This window comes from Chiloscyllium plagiosum, chromosome 23 (genome assembly GCF_004010195.1).
Source record: "Chiloscyllium plagiosum isolate BGI_BamShark_2017 chromosome 23, ASM401019v2, whole genome shotgun sequence".
Classification (NCBI taxonomy): domain Eukaryota; kingdom Metazoa; phylum Chordata; class Chondrichthyes; order Orectolobiformes; family Hemiscylliidae; genus Chiloscyllium; species Chiloscyllium plagiosum.
The window spans coordinates 11,535,891-11,553,279 of NC_057732.1; the positions used below are offsets into that span (position 1 = coordinate 11,535,891).

The window sequence follows — 17,389 nt, forward strand, 5'->3', positions numbered from 1 at the left end:
CTGACCCATCTCAGGGGAGATGGTTCAGCAACTCACTGTAACTCTGGCCTCTACATAGAGATGGTGTAGGGATAACAAGGTTGTGGAAACTTCCAAAGTTATGTGCTCTGGGGTTACAGTGGGGACATTAATAGTGATGAAAAGGGCTCAATCAAAACCCAGTGGAGGCTGAGCCAGAGGGAGAGCAACAGAAAGGGTCAAATGAAGTAAGGGTGGGTGGGGGGGGTTGTGGGCACTGATGATTCACAGGCATGGCCTGCATGTTATTGACACCAACACAGATTTGGAACTTGTACATTTTGTATTGAAATTCAAAAGCACAATAACTTTATAAAATGTGTGTGACTGCCTACAAAGTGAGCAGAGTATGTTATTGCTTTTTCTTCAGGAACAGCATTAATAACTTTGCTTTTGCGTCTTTCCTAGTGGCAGCTGCAGTAATCATGCCTTCACTGATTCAATAATGCCATCTATCTGCCTCCTATTTGCCCTTCATGTTCAGTAGTAGTTGTTCACAGTGGCTCAGTGGCTAGCACTGCTGCCTCACAGTGCCAGGGACCCGGGTTCTATTCCAACCTCAGAAGACTGTCTGTGTAGAATTAGTATGTTCTCCCCATGTCTGTGTTGGATTTCTTCAGGTGCTCCGGTTTCCTCCCACAGTCCAAAGATGTGCAGGTTAGGTGGATTGGCCAAGCTAAATTGCCTGTAATGTTCAGGAATTTGTAAATTAGGTGCATTAATAATGGGTTTGGGTAGGATAACCTTTGGAGGGCTAGTGTGGATTTGTTGGGCCAAATGTTCTGTTTCCACACTGTAGAGATTCTATGATGAATTGGGTTTTTGAATTATGGCTTCAAAACAATCACTGCATTATATTGTACCCATTGTTGGCCTCCTTGTCATGTAAGCTAAACAAGTGGCATGAAGGAATGGATTGAAATGCGAAAGAATTTTTGAAAACCAGGGATTTACAAGGATGGCTGCATGTTTTTAAAAATAAGGGGCGGAACAGTGGCTCAGTGGTTAGCACTGCTGCCTCATAGTACCAGGGACCTGGGTTCAATTCCTGTCTCGGGCAACTGTCTGTGTGGAGTTTGCACATTCTCCCTATGTTTGCGTGGGTTTCCTCCGGGTGCTCCAGTTCCCTCCCACAGTCCAAAGATGTGCAGGTTAGGTGAATTAGCCATGCCAAATTGCCCGTAGTGTTAGGTGCATTAGTCAGGGTAAAGGTAGGGAAATGGGTCTGGGTGGAGTGCTCTGCGGAGGGTCGGTGTGGACTTATTGGGCCGAAGGGCCTGTTTCCACATTGTAGGGAATCTAATATAATTTGATACCTTTTGTGAACAATACTTGTACAGCTGTGGTTCCAGAAATATGCAAACAAACTGGAGCCGAGGGATGTTTACAAGTGGAACTGATTGTTGTGGACCAATGGCCAGTTACTTATGACAAAGCTTCTCTTCCTGGCAACAACTTTGTCACTGATTGCCAGGTAATTGAACTGCTTTCACTGGGAGCAAGATGGAGAAAAGATAGTGAGACCAGAAAAGAAACCTGCAGGACAGCTGCAGCCAAAAGCTCCTTCTCTTAGTTCTTTGCAGTAAGTCACTTTAAACCTGAAAAAAACCTGTTAATTAATTTCTCCAGCAGATGTGCAAGTGTGAATTGGATGAGTCAGTTATCTTTCGTAAATGAACCAGCCACTCTGTGCCTCTTGCAAACCAGTAGACACATTTGGAAAAAACAAAGTCAAGGAGAAACCTTTGGATCAGACATAACTCACCCAGCAGATCTTGTGACCAAAGAACCATTTCTCCCATTTCCCCATAGCCCCATGTTTTTTTCCAGCTGTTTACGTCTGTCTATGTGTGTGTGTATGCGGCAGTTTATAAGGGGTTTCACGTTTTCATTTGTAAAATGCACTTAATTCGATGTAATTGTTTATTTGAATCTAATTACTGTACTGGGAATAATGCTTCTTCTCCGATATGGAAAACTGAGCCATGCTTTCTATCGACCTGGGTCTGAAAATTAAGTACTTTGTGTATCGCTTTAAAAACTTGAACTTTTGTGATGACTCGAGGAATAGCGGGGTTTGATTTACAGAGTACTGTCTCAGTGGGTTTTGACTTGATTAGATGGAGCTTAAAAGTAGAAACTCCAGTTTCCCATTACTAATTACACTCCTTCTGAGTTCTGGAAGGCAACACTTTGTGGCTATTATATTCTTATACTTGTGATGATGCTGTGACTTTAAGAGGTGTGTTTTGTCCTGATTTCTTTTGGGGGAGGGGGACAGGTGGTGAGAAGTCTATGAGGCAATAAACAACTTGTGAGGCCTGTTTTTTTAAAACATTGGAACAATAGAAGCAGCTTGACTGGATGGGGTCAAACCCACACAGAAGCAGGATCTTTAGTTTTTTCAGCAGCAGTTGCTGTTGGAGTCTTGAAGAAATGAAAGCTATTTTTTCTTTTTCTTTGGTACAGCCAAAAACTGGGGGTTCTTTGCCGGCTATGGGAGTTATGTGTGAGACAGCCTGTTTTCTGTATTTGCCTTTTGCTAAGGGTGTATTTATGAAATGTTACCATATTGGAGCAGTTACGTAGTAATTATTACTGCATCTATTATTCAGTGAAGATATTTTCCCAGAGAGTTAAGTTATTCCAAATCCTATTTCTCTGTTTATTTATTTGTTTATTTGTGGTGAATAAGGTGTGCTTTGTTTTAAATCTAATAGTTTGATGAATCAAGTTGTAACTAGAACGCAACACCTTACATTTATCTTTGAAATAAGAAGAAGTTAGTGTCTAGGGTATCTTCTGAATATTTTAAGGGGGTTTGGTCTGGTCTATAACACACTAAAACAGATGAATGCAAGGACATGAGATATGATGTGGAAGGGAGGTGGGCCAAATGCCTTTTAAGGGGATTAGTGGTAAAAATAATACTCTGGGTGTAGTATATATTCACTTTGCTGTCCACTAATTGATTAAGGTCACACACCTCAGATGTCCTTATTGAAGCGTGACTATTGCCTACTTAGGAAGCCTCCATACCACAATATTTGAGGGGATAGCATTTTGCTTGATTGCTGTGGATGTGGGGGTTCAGGATTCTTTCAATAACATTGTGTTAACTTTCTGATATTCCTGACAGACATTATTACTGGGGCGGCTCAGCAGTTAGCACTGCTGCCTCACAGCGCCAGGAACCAAGGTTTGATTCCAGCCTTCGCTGAGCGTCTCTGTGGAGTTTGCACATTCTCTGCATTGATTTCCAGGTCAGATGGACTAGCCATGTTAAATCGCCCTGTGGTGACCAAGAATGTGCAGGCCAGATGGATTCGCCAGGTAGACACGGGGTTACAGGGATAGGTTTGGGGTGGGAGACGGGGTCTAGGTGGGATGCTCTTCAGAGGGGTTGGTGCAAACCCAGTGGGCTGGATGGCCTTTTTCTGCATTGTAGTGACTCTTTGTTTTCTCACTGAACTCAGAAGGAGAACATCCTTGATTCAAACTAGAATAAGTACCCACCAAGGTGAAATTCTCTGAGCTGGTGAAAGGTTCAGGTAAGATGCTTTTCTTTTAAGGTTTCACTGGTTTCCTCCTCAGAGGTACAGTCGAGCTGAGGGAATGCAGCACCCGGCCCTTTGTGGATGCATGATGCATTGGTGTCCTGCATGAGAAAAGAGAGGGAATTACTTGTAGAAGATGGACAAAGTTTCAGAAAATTAAGAATGAATCAGTATTGGTTGTAATGGAAGAGCAGCACAGCACAGTGTAGCTAACTGGGTTGGTTGCCCACTGGAGTATCACAGTGTCCATGTGTAGAGTCTCCTCCCCTCTGGCCAACTCAACTGTTCTCTCCTCGCAGAGTGTGAGAAGCTTAATGTCTGCAATCGTCCTATCCGTCTTGGACTGTTTGGCCCAGTTTTGGGTCCATTTCCTTCCCTGGGCAGTGAGACAAAAGGAGATTGAAGTGATGCAAGGGGAGTTAATTGTCATGCAAAAGATGATTAGGTGTCCCTAAAGAGTGAGTAAGGAAAGTAGAGCTCCGGAAGGGTTTATCATTACTGAAGATGAGGTGGGTGAGGGACATTGGTGTCTCGTGATACTGAGGGTGTGGTCCATCGATGTTGGAAAGATGTGTAGCAGTGGCAGAGTGACAGTGAGTGACAGCATCTTTGAGTGTGACATAGCAAAGAGAAGGTTTTGGCACTGACCCTTGCAGAGCACAGAACATCTTTCTGCCCTGCTATACATCCTCATTGTGTGAGATACTGCAATAACTGCGCTGCAACTTTTTTTATATAGAATCCCTACAGTGTGGAAACAAGCCCTTCAGCCCACACCAAAGAGTAACCCATCCCCCTACATTTATCCCCTGACTAATGCACCTAACCTACACATCCCTAAACACTATGGACAATTTAGCATGGGCAAGTCACCTAAGCTGCACACCTTTGGATTGTGGGAGGAAACTGGACCAACCGGAGAAAACCCACGCAGACACAGGGAGAATGTGGAAACTCCACACAGACAGTCACCCAAGGCTGGGATCAAACCTGGGCGCTTACGTTGTCAGGCAGCAGTGCTAACCACTGAGACACCTGTTAGACTGCTGGCTCTAGAAGTACTGCGCTGCTGGAAAAGGACTGACCTCCTGTTCATGACCCCATCCACCAACTCTTCAGTTCTTAGTCTGTGACAGAGACAGCATCCTTCACTTTCTGCTGAGACATGTTCTCATTGATTTGGCTCGAACACCGCAGTGAGAAAGGTCGTTCCTGGCTTGCACCATTTGAAGTGAAGTGGAACTGGACTTCAAATATATTTCCAGGGCATTAAAGCTGGATGATACCAGCACTTCTGTACTGTCTCATAATGAGATTCCCAATGAAACAACTGATATTCTGATGAGGAAAGTGGAAGATTAAATTCGCCCCAGCCATGGAACAGTTGGTACCATGAAACTCACTTACCCCCACACTTAAGCTGCAAATAGGAAATTTCAGCCTGTAGTGTCTGAATTTCAGTGGGGGCTTTAAGTGAAGAAAAGCAGACCAACTGTGAAACAGTTAGGTTTGACATCGTAGGCAGGAAGCAAGTATTTTAAAAATCACAACAAAAATTGCTGCACTTGTCAATATAGCAAGTAGCTAAGCAGATGATTGGGGTTATTTGAGTAATAAATTGACTGGGTAGATATAAAAGGGCAACAGCTAAAGCTGGTGTGGGGAAGATGTTCGAAGACTGAGTAGCTAATAAACTCTATCCTCAAAGAAAGGTGTCTTAGCTTTTGTCTTACAGATCAGCTTAGATTCGGTTTGACAGTGCTGTCTCAGAGAAATAATAACAAAAACATAATAAGCAGTTTTTTTATTCTTAGGTGGGATGTGCACGTAAGTAATTGTTGCTCATTTTTGTATTTACCCTTCTGCCTATTCAGAAGGCTGTTAAGAATCAACCACATTGCTGTGGGTTGGGAATCACATGTAGACTTACCAGGAAGGAACGGCGAATTTCCATCCCTAAAACAGTGTTAGTGAAGCAGATGAGTGCTTACCTGGCCATCGTCAATGAGATTAGTCTTAATTTCCAGATTTATTGACTGCATTCAAATTCTACTGTCTGCCATGATGTGATGTGAACCTATACCCCCAGAGTATTAACCAAGACCTCTAGCTTACTGACCCAGTAGTGTTACCACTAGTGCAGCATCTCACCCCAATATAAGAAATGTTATACTATATATGATGAGAAAGAAAATGGATTGCAGAAAGCAACCTTGATGGAGTATCCATCATGGAACAATGCTCACTATTACTACAATTAAAAGAGTTGTTGCTAAAAATGGCACACTTAAAAGGGAACTGGTTCATAAAACCAGCAATAAAAGTTGGTAAATTTACCATAGTCCCAGACGACCATAGGGCTGCTCTTTATTAGAGAGAGATGACTGGTGATGGTTTAACCTTAGGGTCACCACCCTTCAGGCAAGGGGAGAGGCTGAGAAGAAGAGTCCTTCATGGTAACTTCAACCGTGCAGGAATTGAACCCATGTTGTTAGTGTCATTTGGAGTTGCAATACATCTAGCCAGAATGCCTCACTGTAGGTTCCATGTATTCTATTGTATCTTTTCTGCGCTCAGTTTTAACAAAGGAGGGACAAGGTCATGGGTAACCAAACTCCTCACAGCATTCAGGTCACTCGCTGCCTGCCTTAGACTCCCCCAGCTTTAATGTTGATCAGACAGATTTCCCAAGTTATTAGAAACACAGGAAATGGGAGCAGGGGAAGGCGATTTGGCCTTTTGAGTCTGCTCTGTCATTCAGAATGTCTGATCAGCCAACTCAGTACTTGTTTCCCCAAATACCCTTGGATCCCTTTAGCCCTGAGAACTACTCGAGCTCCTTATTGAAAACAGTCAATGTTTTAGCCTCAATCATTTCCTGTGGCAGAGAATTCCACAGACTCACTACTGTGTGGATGAAGAAATTTCTCCTCATCTCAGTCCTAAATAACCTACCCTGAATCCTTAGACTGTGAACCCTGGTTCCGGACTCCCTAATCGTTGGGAACATCCATCTTGCATTTATCCTGAGTAGATCTGTTAGAATTTTACAGTATTCTGTGAGAACCCCACCCCGTTCTTTCTCAACTCCAATGAAAAGAGTCCTAACCGATCCAGTGAATCTTCGTACGTCAGTCCAACCATCCCAGGAATCAGTATGGTAAAACTTAATTGCATTCCTTCCATTGACAGAACATTATTTCTCAGATAAGGAGAACAAAACTGCACACAATTCTCACCACGTACAATTGCGGCAAGCCATTGCTGCTCCTGTACTGGAGTTTCCTTGCTATGAAAGCCAACATACTATTTGCCTTCTTCACTGCCTGCTCTGCCTATAGCCTGAGAAACATAAGAGCATTAGAAACATAGCGAATAGGAATAGGCCATTCGGCCCTTTTAGCCTGCTCCACCATTCAGTATGTTCAGGGCTAGAAGGCTGGAAATGAAGGCAGGGGAAAGTAACTTGCTGAAGAATTAAACTTGTCTTTCCAGGGGGAACAGGAATGCACCCCCCACCCACAGAACTCTAGGAAAACCCGGCTCCCTCCTTTCAATTGGATGCCCTTACCCATGCTCAGTGTGTCAGTGATCACTGCCCACATCACCCTCCAGCCCAGAAGCATTAACCCAGTGTCTCTCTGACCTCCCTCACCCATTATATTATTCACTATCTCTATGCTGCCCCCTCCTCCTAGCCCTTTCAACCTCTTCCCTGTGATGCAGGAAGCCAGCATAATCCTGCAATGCTCTCTATTTCTGCCTCTCCTTCTGACTGGGACAGAGAGCCTGTTAAAAACACTGGCAGACAGTGTTCTGCCCAGAAATCCTGCCCACTCTTGGAAATCCTGACCCAGCAAACTTCAGGGTGGCTGTAATCTTGTGGCTGTTTATATAATGTGTGGGTTTAAAGACACCACCCATTTTGGAGACAGCAAGAACTTTGCTTGCTAAAATGACTGTAACTAGTTTGTCACAATACAAGGTTTCAGAGTTCAGGATAGAGCCGTGCACAGTAAAATGGTTGAGTGTGGAAACCTTTCCAATGTCATCAACCTAATGCCAGAAGTAAGGTGCTGCTGGTCCCATTTCTAGCAGGGCAGGGCTGTACAGATCAATAAATATCTTCACAGCTTCTCTCAGATCATTGAGCGTAACTCATTCACTGCCTCTGTGCTGACCCTAAAATGTGATTCCAAGTCTGCTCATGCACTGTACCTCCATTATGTGCAGACAGTCTATTTTCTTGGCATAAACCTTGAGCTTAGTATAGCACTTGTTGTGCATTGCACATCTCCCAAGCCTCTCTGTACCTGAGTTGACCTCTTCTCCTCTTGCAGTATTCCCAGCAGTAGTCACTACATGCTTGTTCTTAGAACCTTGAAAATACCTCCAGTTGAAATTTCAAAACTTTAAAATGTTTTCCTCTATTAAGTTCCCTATCACCAGGAATATTATATTCAGTCTTCAATAATCCTGCACAAATGCTTCATGGGTTCACCCACAATTACATTAAAGAGCCCTTAACAAACCAAAACATTTAATCACATCTAAAATGCTTAGTAAAAACCGAAAGTGTGGATGCTGTGAATCAGAAACAAAAACAGAAATTGCTTGAAAAGCTCAGCAGGTCTGGCAGCATCTGTGGAGAGAAATCAGCATTAACGTTTCAGGTCGAGTGACGTTTCCCCAGAACCCTTCCTAATATTCTTAGATCTATTCTTGGAGTGCCATGAACCCTAGGACCAGCAATAAATACAGACGGCCTCCCGTTAACTCTCAGCAACGTATCTCGGTGTGTGGAGAATTTGTTTTGCTCATCTTGAAAATTCATTCCACCAATTTTGTGATGTGCTGTGACCTTTGACTCCCATGAGACCATCAAAGTTCCTTTGGCACCTTCTTTAGCCACATCTTTTCTTTTGTTTCAGAGAAGAAGTGCACAGTAAACCTTATCCATAGTTAAAGGATTGTCAAAGCCAATCCAGGATTTTACAGTACAGAAAATTTCTACTCTTTTAAGTGCAAAACCATAGTATTACCATTTCCCAAAGTGCTCTCTGTTTTAGGCTGCTTTCCTAATTAGCGGGATGATAACAGCATTGCTGATTGGCATTATAAAAGCATTGGTTTGGCTTCATCTGTCCCAGGTGTGCAGTATTTTTTTTCCTTGCTGTTTCAGAGCAGCACCTCTCTCCTTCATTGCTCCTTAAAGTTCCTATCTGAGGAATTAAAACAGATTCTGAAAAAAGACATTAAAACAGAATCTCCCCTGCCAAGGCTGATCATTAGTAGCTTTTATCAAAAAGTACAAACCATACAAAGTTAGTTTCTCTTCCCCTTTGTTATCAGAGTAGAATAAAAAGGAAGCAAAGGGGGAGAGGAAAAAAAGATGGAGCTCTGTCAGTGAACTGAATGTGCTATTAAATCTGGCGTCACTACAAAGGTTAGCAGATCTAACTGTCAATACCATGAGCGAGTGGAGTCCAGTAAGGGGGGGCTTTGTGAGAAAGAGATACTTTGATATTTTGGAATGTTAGAAGGGTGAATGTGAAAAATTGGAGGTTGGGGATCTAATTACCCAACCGTAATTGGGGGCTGGGGAATAAGTTTCAGTCCTCTCAACTCACCACAGATCAATTATGTTAAGAGAACATCTGTAAGTAGAACTTAATGAGGTCCATTAGAGCAACATGTACAGCCTCCTCTAACAGTACTTGTCAGCTTCTTGGATGAGCTGAAGGAAGCTGCTAACTAGGGACCTGGTTAGGTGCTTAAATACTGGAGGAAAAGAAGCTGGCCCACTCAGGTTTTGTGCTCAGCTCGAGAAGAGAGAGACAGGTGGCCCTTTCATCCTTGCTGTCGTGGTTAGAAGGAACAAGTAACTGGTTCTGCCATCATCCCCATGAAAAGAAATTTGTTCTCTCTCTCTATCTTCCCTGGAAATTGAGTTTTTTTTTCAGAAGAGGAAGAAACAGCCTAACACTTAATTCTCGCCTCAACAACACTGTTTAGTGTTTCTATTTGTGAATGTAGGATTTCTGTTTGATTTTATTTTGAGGCAAAGGAAAGACCTCAAATCAACGCATTAGTGTGAAGCAATTTTTTTTAAAAAGTGAAAACTTGACTGGTCTTTTTCTTTGAGCCCCGCTCAGCAGTGATTTGAAATAAGGTGAGTTCAATAATTGTCTTCTGTGTTGAATTTGATTTTAAAGTGTGCTTGTGAAATAAGGGATTAAATGTCTTCTTTGATGAATGGGAAGCTTGCAATAGATTTTTGAGAGTCAGTTTGGGCTGGAACATTTGTTTTTAAGAAGTAAGAAATAGCTAGCTCCTTTTTAGTTCTTAATGAAAGGGGTTTCTTGAGAGTTTTCAATTAAGCACTTAATTTGCCCACAGTGAAAGAAAACGCACGCCTAGTTTAAAAACTCCCTTCTGCCTTGAAGAAAGGTGTAAATGCAAAAATTTATCTTTGAAAATGGGAAGAGGGGAGGATTTTGTGGAGATTATGAATTGGTGTTTGTTTGTTTTTTTAAATATCTGTGAATATTGGTTGGTGATTAAATGTCACCTCTTGTTCACCAAATCACTGTGTATGTGTGTGTGTCCTAGTATTTCATTGCTAGTAATCACTGCTGATCACATCTGTGCAATGTACTAAGTGGTGAGCCTCTTCAACTGTATGGTTTGTGATGATTCTGTGAATAATTCATACGATTATGAAGGGAGGGGGAAAATGCTATTTTCTGTCTCTTCCCTGACTTGAGAAAAAAATTCCCTGAAAATTGCACGATTGGGAAGATAGTCCGCATTCAAATAATTTAATTCATGACAAAACCTAATTACTGTCAGGTAATACCCTGTCAGTTTTAATGCATTTCATCAGTCATAATGAAAAGAGGAGCATTTTATGACCCATCTTATTATCATTACATTTTGTGTGGTGGGTGGGGGTGGGAATAAGAGAAATGAGTAGCATGGAGCTGAATGTTAACTATTGATTCCTATGTGTGTTTTTTATTCTCTTTAAATGTAGTTGGGGCGTATTATTCTCCCTCCGAGGAGGTATAAGTACAGTATGTAATCGGGGTTTGGGGCAGTTCCTCACAGACGCGTGAGAAAATGGTTAAACATCTGCAACTCGCTGGTGTTATTAAGAATCTATTGCCACGGTCTAAACAGAGTACTAATTACTGGGAAATGATGTCACTGTAGGCAGAAGAATAATCCTATCATTTAATTAGTTGAATGATTTAAACAAAGATTTGCATAGATGCACTAATCAGTTGCCATGAATCACAGAGCAGTCCTTGCAAGCGAGGAATAGCAGATCATACAGTTTTTTAAAAAAACTCATCTCCTTGAACATAATTAATTTAATTGTCCTCATTAGCTTTTCCATTTGTTTTGATTTTGTCTCTCTCGCTGCGTTGTGTGTGTGTATGTATTGGCTAACAAAAGGCATTGATATCTCATAGTTGTATGGGACTAAACGGTAGAGAAGGGGTTTATTTTGTCAAACGGGGAGGGGGAATCATAACTCGGCTCTGCTACACTTTTTTTTTGACAAGCGGTTAAATCAATAAGAAAGCTCTCATTAATCCGCAGTCTCTGGAACTGGACGCACTCAAGAGGTTGGTTTTATAGCTGTTTTTATTTACCGTTCTCCGGGAAGTGTGTGTGTGTGTGTGTGTGGATCTGACTAGCCAAAGCTAGTGGCTGCTTGTAAATTTTCACCGTGGGGAAATTAGCCATTAAGACAAGATTCATCCCAGGGCTATTGCTGGACTTGGGTCGACAGCAGAGAGTGTGCGTGTGGTGGATCTAGGGGACCGCTGCTCCGTGTGTGTGTGTGTGTGTATGTGTGTGAGAGTGAGTGAGTGTGTATGTGTGTGTGTGTAGTGGCAGCCGCGGTACCTCGCTAATAATTGAATGACCTTTTACTGCATTGTGTCTCGCTGGCGAAGGATTGAATTTGCAGATGATGAGGCTGAATTCGTTTAGGACAATTCTCATAAGCTGATAGGTAAGTTGTCCTCCATCATTCGGCACAGGGAAAGGTTACACTGCGGATACTCAGACAGAACACCTGTAGCTCCGTTGTGATCAACTCGATTACTGGCAGTTCCTTGGGGATCTCATTACGTTTTAAAACTTTCTTTTCTAACGATACAAGTGCATTCCGTTTGTTGACCTTGCATTGGAAGAAAGTATACGCTGTATTCTGAACATATTTTGGAGAGGGTTTCTTTTTCATGTTGAATAGAGACGGTAAGTGTGGAATGAATAGCCCTCTGGCTATTTTGTAGCTACTCTGGGCTGGGTTTTGTTTTGGAAAAGTGTGCGTTTTATATTTCTGAACGGTTTGAACTATCTGCGTTGTCCCTTTCTGTTCGGGGAGTTTTTGTTCTGAGGCCAGATAAGTTTCCTCCGGTTAGATCTTTTCTGGGATTCTTTTGAATGTAAAAGCAAAAGTTTTTCTTTGGGGGGGGGTGGGAGTTCTTGCCTTTGCAAAGGAAGGGGAGAGGGTATGTTATAAGCAGAGATTTTTAAATTCCTCTTCTACCCCCCCCCCCCCCTTCCTCAACCCAACACCCCCACCGAAAACCACATGAACTGCCTTTCAGCGCCAGGCTGACGATGAGAAACGTGCGGTACGTTTAATGTAGCGTGTCTCTTTGTCGGTGTCAACAATGACCAGCGCTATTCCCCACCGCTACCAGTTCACCCTGACGGGGAAGAAACTGGCTCTTCCAGCCTGAAGCTGCTAGAGACTTAGCCAAACCCTCCTTTAACCCCCTACCCCCCCCCCCCCCCCCAAAAACAACCCACAAAAAACAACCGATGCGGAAAAAGGAGAGGAAAGTTATCTTTTGGTAAGGCGGCGAATGGGATTCTCAATGTCATTGTGTGTGTGTGCGTGTGATTTCAGACAAAGCCGAGTTCTTCAGAGGTTTTGGTGAAATACCAATCTCTCTCTTTTTACGGATGTGCAAGTAAGCAGCGTGACGCTTTCTGCGACTTCCATGATTTTATTTCAGTGCTTTCTGAAGGATTTCCTCTTTTCTGACAAAAGTGTTGTCATCTGTAAACGGTTCTCTTTGCATTATTCAGATCATTTCTCTCGCGGAGTAGAGGAGGGGTGGAAAGATATTAAATTGAGCATGTTAGCGGTGAGAGTGGGCTTTTCTCTCCTTTTTTTTTGTTGTTTTGTATGCTGGCTGCATCAGAAATTGGGATGGCTGTCGCAGATCTCATTGGCCTTTGCCAAGCATCAGCGCTTTGCTGCCATGGAAACTGTAATTAAACTGATAAGAGTGGAAAAATGTCAGTATCTCTTCAGCCTTACAGCTGCATCTAAAGAAGGGAGTGGGAATCAAATTGGTTCCGAGCTCCAGTCGCTTTATTTTTTTTTAGAAAAAAGCTTCCCCCCCCCCCCCTCATCCCTCCCCCTCTCCAATGGGACATTTATTTTATTTGCATCGTGGTCCCCGAGGGCTGCTGTCCGATCTGAACCCAATGAACCAGCAGAGAATCGGCTTTCAGTTTGATTCCAGCGTTTAGTCTTCACCATCACCCTCTGCTTCCCCCCCGCCCGCCAATTCCATCCCATCCCCAAATCTTTTGTTTGCCATCCAAAATTCTCTCTTTCTCATTTACCACCGCTTCACCTTTATAATCCCTCCTCCTCCTCCTCCCCCGGTGTTGATTTCCCAAGTCTTTCCTTCAATCTCTCCCCCCCCCCCCCCTCCCTCCAGGGATAAACGAGTTAGCAATCAGTTTGGGAAACTTCTTTTATTTTCAACAATGGAGCGCGACATATTGTGGGCAATGAAAGTCTCACTAATCTGGAGGCTGGTAGTGTGTTTCAACATTATTCTTCCCCCCCCCCGCCCCGTCAAGCTTCTTGGGGACCGAGGGAGAGAATTGGGTGGGACACCAGGGTAAAAGAGCTTAGAAAGGGGGGGGGGGGGGTGTTCCCAATAAAATCGTAGCAATTTGAGTGAGCGCTTTTCAAATGGACTACCATGGTTGTAACCACTAAGAAATGTAAACAGCCTGTGTGGACCATGCCTAACCTCTCACTTATAAATCTAGGTTTCTGACAAATGGATGTGTGTGTACGAGACGCTATTGAAAGGGGGGGGGGGGGCAATGCAGTAATTGCAGTTTGGGGCTGAACATTTTTTTTAAAAAGTAATGAGCTCCACCACCCCCCAACATAATGGAGGTTTATTTTCTTTTAGTACGGCTCAGAGGGAGGGTATTTCCAACTGGGGGCACACGAGTTTAATCCATTAAACCATTAAAACCCACCAAAAAAAAGCGTTTCAGCTCAAAAGTACTGACCTGTAATTGTTGGAAGGGGCGCCACATCCAGCACCCTGTCATCAGGGCTGGAGAGCTGGGCTTTCATAACGGTGCGGTGTGACAGAGAGAGGAGTGAATGGGGAAAGTTTCTGAGTGTTGTTGCAAATATCATTTCTTCCTGACTGGCGGGTTAGAGTCGCGTTGCTGCCTCAGTGTAGGTGGGATCTTGTGTCTCCTGTTACTGCCATTTGGAAGGGGGGGGGGGGGGGGTGACCCTCCCCACTTCCCAGCCCAAATACCCCTAACCGAGATATTACAACTGCTGCTGCCCCTTGTCAACACATCTCCGCAGCCTGAACACCACAACAGCAGAGTGTGTGAACGGCAGTTAAGGCAGTAATTTTATCGTTTTCCGCACTTCAGACAGTCCAGCTAGAAATTGAATATTCATTTGATTAGCTTAACGCGAGCGATCTAACACACTGCAGTGTAGGACACAATTCACACACACCCCACTCTCACTGACCTGGTAGTAAGTGGCGTTGTTCTGTGTTTGGTCCTGTTCTCCTCATTCCCCCTCCCCTCCCCTTCCCTTCCCTTCCTCCTGCAGGTATACAAATGCTCTCAGCTCAGCCAGACACCAAGCCGAAGGGTTGTGCTGGCTGCAACCGGAAGATTAAAGACCGCTATCTCCTGAAGGCGCTGGATAAGTACTGGCATGAGGACTGCCTGAAATGTGCCTGTTGTGACTGCCGCCTCGGAGAGGTGGGTTCAACACTGTACACCAAGGCAAACCTCATCCTCTGTCGCAGAGACTACCTGAGGTAGGGCTGGCGAGGGGGGGGGGGGGGGGGGGGGGGGGGGGGGGGGGGGGGGGGAAGTGGGGAGAAAGGGAAACTTACATGGCCGGGTCCGGCCAATTTAAGCGTGCATTTGTTTATTATTCAAAGATGTTTTGTCAGCATGGTTCGAAGAGTTTATGGAATGAGATATTTGAAAAATCCTTTGCCTGTGATACAGTCAAAACTGGTTTCCTTGGGAGAGTGAGGAAGGCTTTGATGTGCTGTCTGCCTCTGTGTGTGTGTGTGTGTATATATATACTTCCATCCCTTTGGAACTAACTCTGCTTGGTTAATATGATCTATAAGGTGTGGATCTCTCCATTTACTGGCTTCCCAATCTGTTCTGCACCCCATCTACTCTAAACACACACGCAAACATACTTGAGTTGATCTAGCGACCATTTGCTGGCGATTTCGTAAGCGTTGTCTGCATGGAATGACGCCTGTTCAGCCCTTGGCAACTGCAAAGTTGTGTGAGGGAGTTTTAAAATGTGCACCGCAGCTTTTAGTTTTCCAGTTTATTTGTCTTGAAAGAATTCTAGGTCACAGCTTTATCTGCAGTCTTGCGTCTGCTTTTTTTTCCCTCTCTCTCTCTCTCCCTCCCTCCCACTCAGTAACCTTGACCATTTTTGAATTTATCAAAAAAAAACAGAGCCCTGATCTTTATTTTGCAAAGACACCAAAAGAAATTGCTGCATTAGATTCCTGGAACCTGAATCCTGCAAGCTGCAGCGCCGCCCTCTAGTGGACGTTGGGTGGGCATGCGGCTGAAGAAACCCCGAGGATGTTTTGAGTTGGGTCATTTATTTTCCAATGGGCCACCATTCGTACTGTGCTGATATTCCCCGCACTCCCCATACTGAAGTCCAGAGTGCTCTTTTACCTTGGCTTTGGGGGGTGGGAGAATGTGTGCAATGACTATTACACAAATGATTTTTAACATCATCATGCCTTGTGGCATTGTACTGTGTAAAATGTTACATTTTGTTTTTAAGGCATGTTTGTCTAAAATCTTTGAGTTTAAAAGACAAGTCTGTCTTCATCAAAAAGTGATTAAAAATATAACAGGCCCTGTTCTTGTTTGTTTATTTTTCCTTGATGCTTTTTGATTTAGTTTTTAAAACAACTTGGATGATTAACATTTACTTAAAATGTCAGCATCTTTAGTTGGTTCTGTGTAATTTGCTTATTATAGGCCGGTCAACTGATTCCTTTGCAATTTGTCCCATTTGCAAAGTCCGTGTCTTGAATTGTTTTTGTTTTGCAAGTTGTGTTGCAAAAGCAAAGCTGGTCTCTTCCTTTCGCACCTAAACATCTCGTGGATAAGAGGCTTGAGTGCAGAAAGGCATCTAACGCACATGTCATTAGATCTGTTGTAGTGCAAGGAAGTTTTCCCCACAACCACTGCACTGGAGCTATTCCCCTGTAAAATAGGGGATTTTCCACTTGCAGTGCTTGGTTTTAACCGTGGTAAGAACTGTAATGGAATATCGAACAGACAGTTGCTAAAGGAAGGATTGAGGCAGCTACAAAAACCAGGTCTGGTGTTGCAATACGACCCAAAAAAGGTCACTTTAATTTTTCGAATTCACTCTCATACCAAATTGCCTATTACTGTGATAATTGTTTCACTCCAAGAGTGAGACATAGCTGCTTTAATACGGGATTTCTGGGAGTGTGAACGTTTCTAGTAACTGGACTCCATTGTACAATCTTTTTCCAAGTTGTGTTTTGTTAAAGATTGTTATGACATGACTGTGACAAGTGAGAAAACGTATGGGCAATTGTTCAAGGTAAAACTGAGTAGATCGCATTTGAACCAGTGTTGAAAAACAATTGTTCTGAACATTTTGGAGATACTTTTCTTAAATCCGTGTAGGACTTTTCAGTCCAACAGCAGCCGACCTAGTTCATAAGCAGACTAAATGTTCACAGTTCGAGCTTGAGTATTGTTCAGGATCTAGATATTAACTATTGATATGTTGTCTTGTTACAATGTTGTCATTAATCAAGCTTAACTTCATTGGTCTTCTAATTTGTGATCTGTCTCAAATTAATCACCTTGAATTTGCTGTATATACAAAGTGTTTTGCAATGAAAAGAAACTACAATTATATTCATAAACAGAACCAGATATTGCTCGGAAAGCTCTGCAAGTCTGGCAGCTTCTGTGAGAGAAATCAAAAGTAACGTTTTGGGGTTGAGTGTGCCTTCCTCAGAAGGTTTTATATATACACTTATGTCATCTGACATCCATTATAATCCTCAGTGCCACCTCTAAGTATTTAGGGTTTAGCTTTGAGACTTGAATGTTCCATGTTCTCTCAGACCTCAGAGACTGAACTTTACTGATCCACAATCTGTTCTAAGGGTAGTGAATCTATGAACCTCTTTACCACCGAGAGCTTATTGAGGCTGGGTTGTTAATTACATTGAAGGCTGAGAGATTTTTAATAAGTAAGTGAACCAAGGTTTATGCAGGGAAGGCAGGAAAGTAGAGTTGAGAAATTATCAAATTATCCATGATCTCTTGGAAGGGCAGAGCAGGCTCGTTAGCCTGATTTTTTTTTGCCTCCTGCTGTTCCTCCATCCTACAGTCTTGTCTATAGGCACCACTATTAGAATTTCAAATCCTTAAGGAAGCTCTGATAGGGAGTACTG

The 17,389-nt window shown here is 43.1% G+C and overlaps 1 protein-coding gene and 2 long non-coding RNA genes across 14 annotated transcripts in view; 1 reads left to right on the forward strand and 2 right to left on the reverse strand.

The window, feature by feature from the left end:
- Positions 1–9,004, reverse strand: part of LOC122561614 — a 32,016-nt gene extending 23,012 nt beyond the window's left edge. For 4 of the 5 annotated variants that reach the window (XR_006315057.1, XR_006315059.1, XR_006315058.1 and 1 more), the window contains exons 1-2: positions 8,618–9,004; positions 3,535–3,676 (exon numbers count right to left, since the gene is read on the reverse strand). This is a non-coding gene — a long non-coding RNA (uncharacterized LOC122561614). The remainder of the gene's footprint in view (positions 1–3,534; positions 3,677–8,617) is intronic. The other variant, XR_006315055.1, reaches the window with a different exon arrangement.
- The window catches only part of lmo3 (LIM domain only 3), a 73,369-nt gene continuing 64,982 nt past the window's right edge, over positions 9,003–17,389 (forward strand). The window contains exons 1-2 of one of the 8 annotated variants that reach the window (XM_043713517.1): positions 9,003–9,021; positions 14,497–14,710. In XM_043713517.1, coding sequence (XP_043569452.1) covers positions 14,505–14,710 — 206 coding nt within the window. In that variant the 5' untranslated portion in view covers positions 9,003–9,021; positions 14,497–14,504. Of the gene's footprint in view, positions 9,022–9,098; positions 9,748–10,737; positions 11,210–11,467; positions 11,602–11,644; positions 11,847–12,202; positions 12,452–13,925; positions 14,105–14,496; positions 14,711–17,389 lie in introns of those variants that run through there. The other 7 variants (XM_043713513.1, XM_043713514.1, XM_043713515.1 and 4 more) reach the window with 7 other exon arrangements.
- LOC122561613 lies at positions 12,592–14,583 on the reverse strand. Its single transcript, XR_006315054.1, has 2 exons — positions 14,413–14,583; positions 12,592–12,883 (listed from the first exon to the last, which is right to left on the reverse strand). It is a non-coding gene; the product is annotated as an uncharacterized LOC122561613 (long non-coding RNA).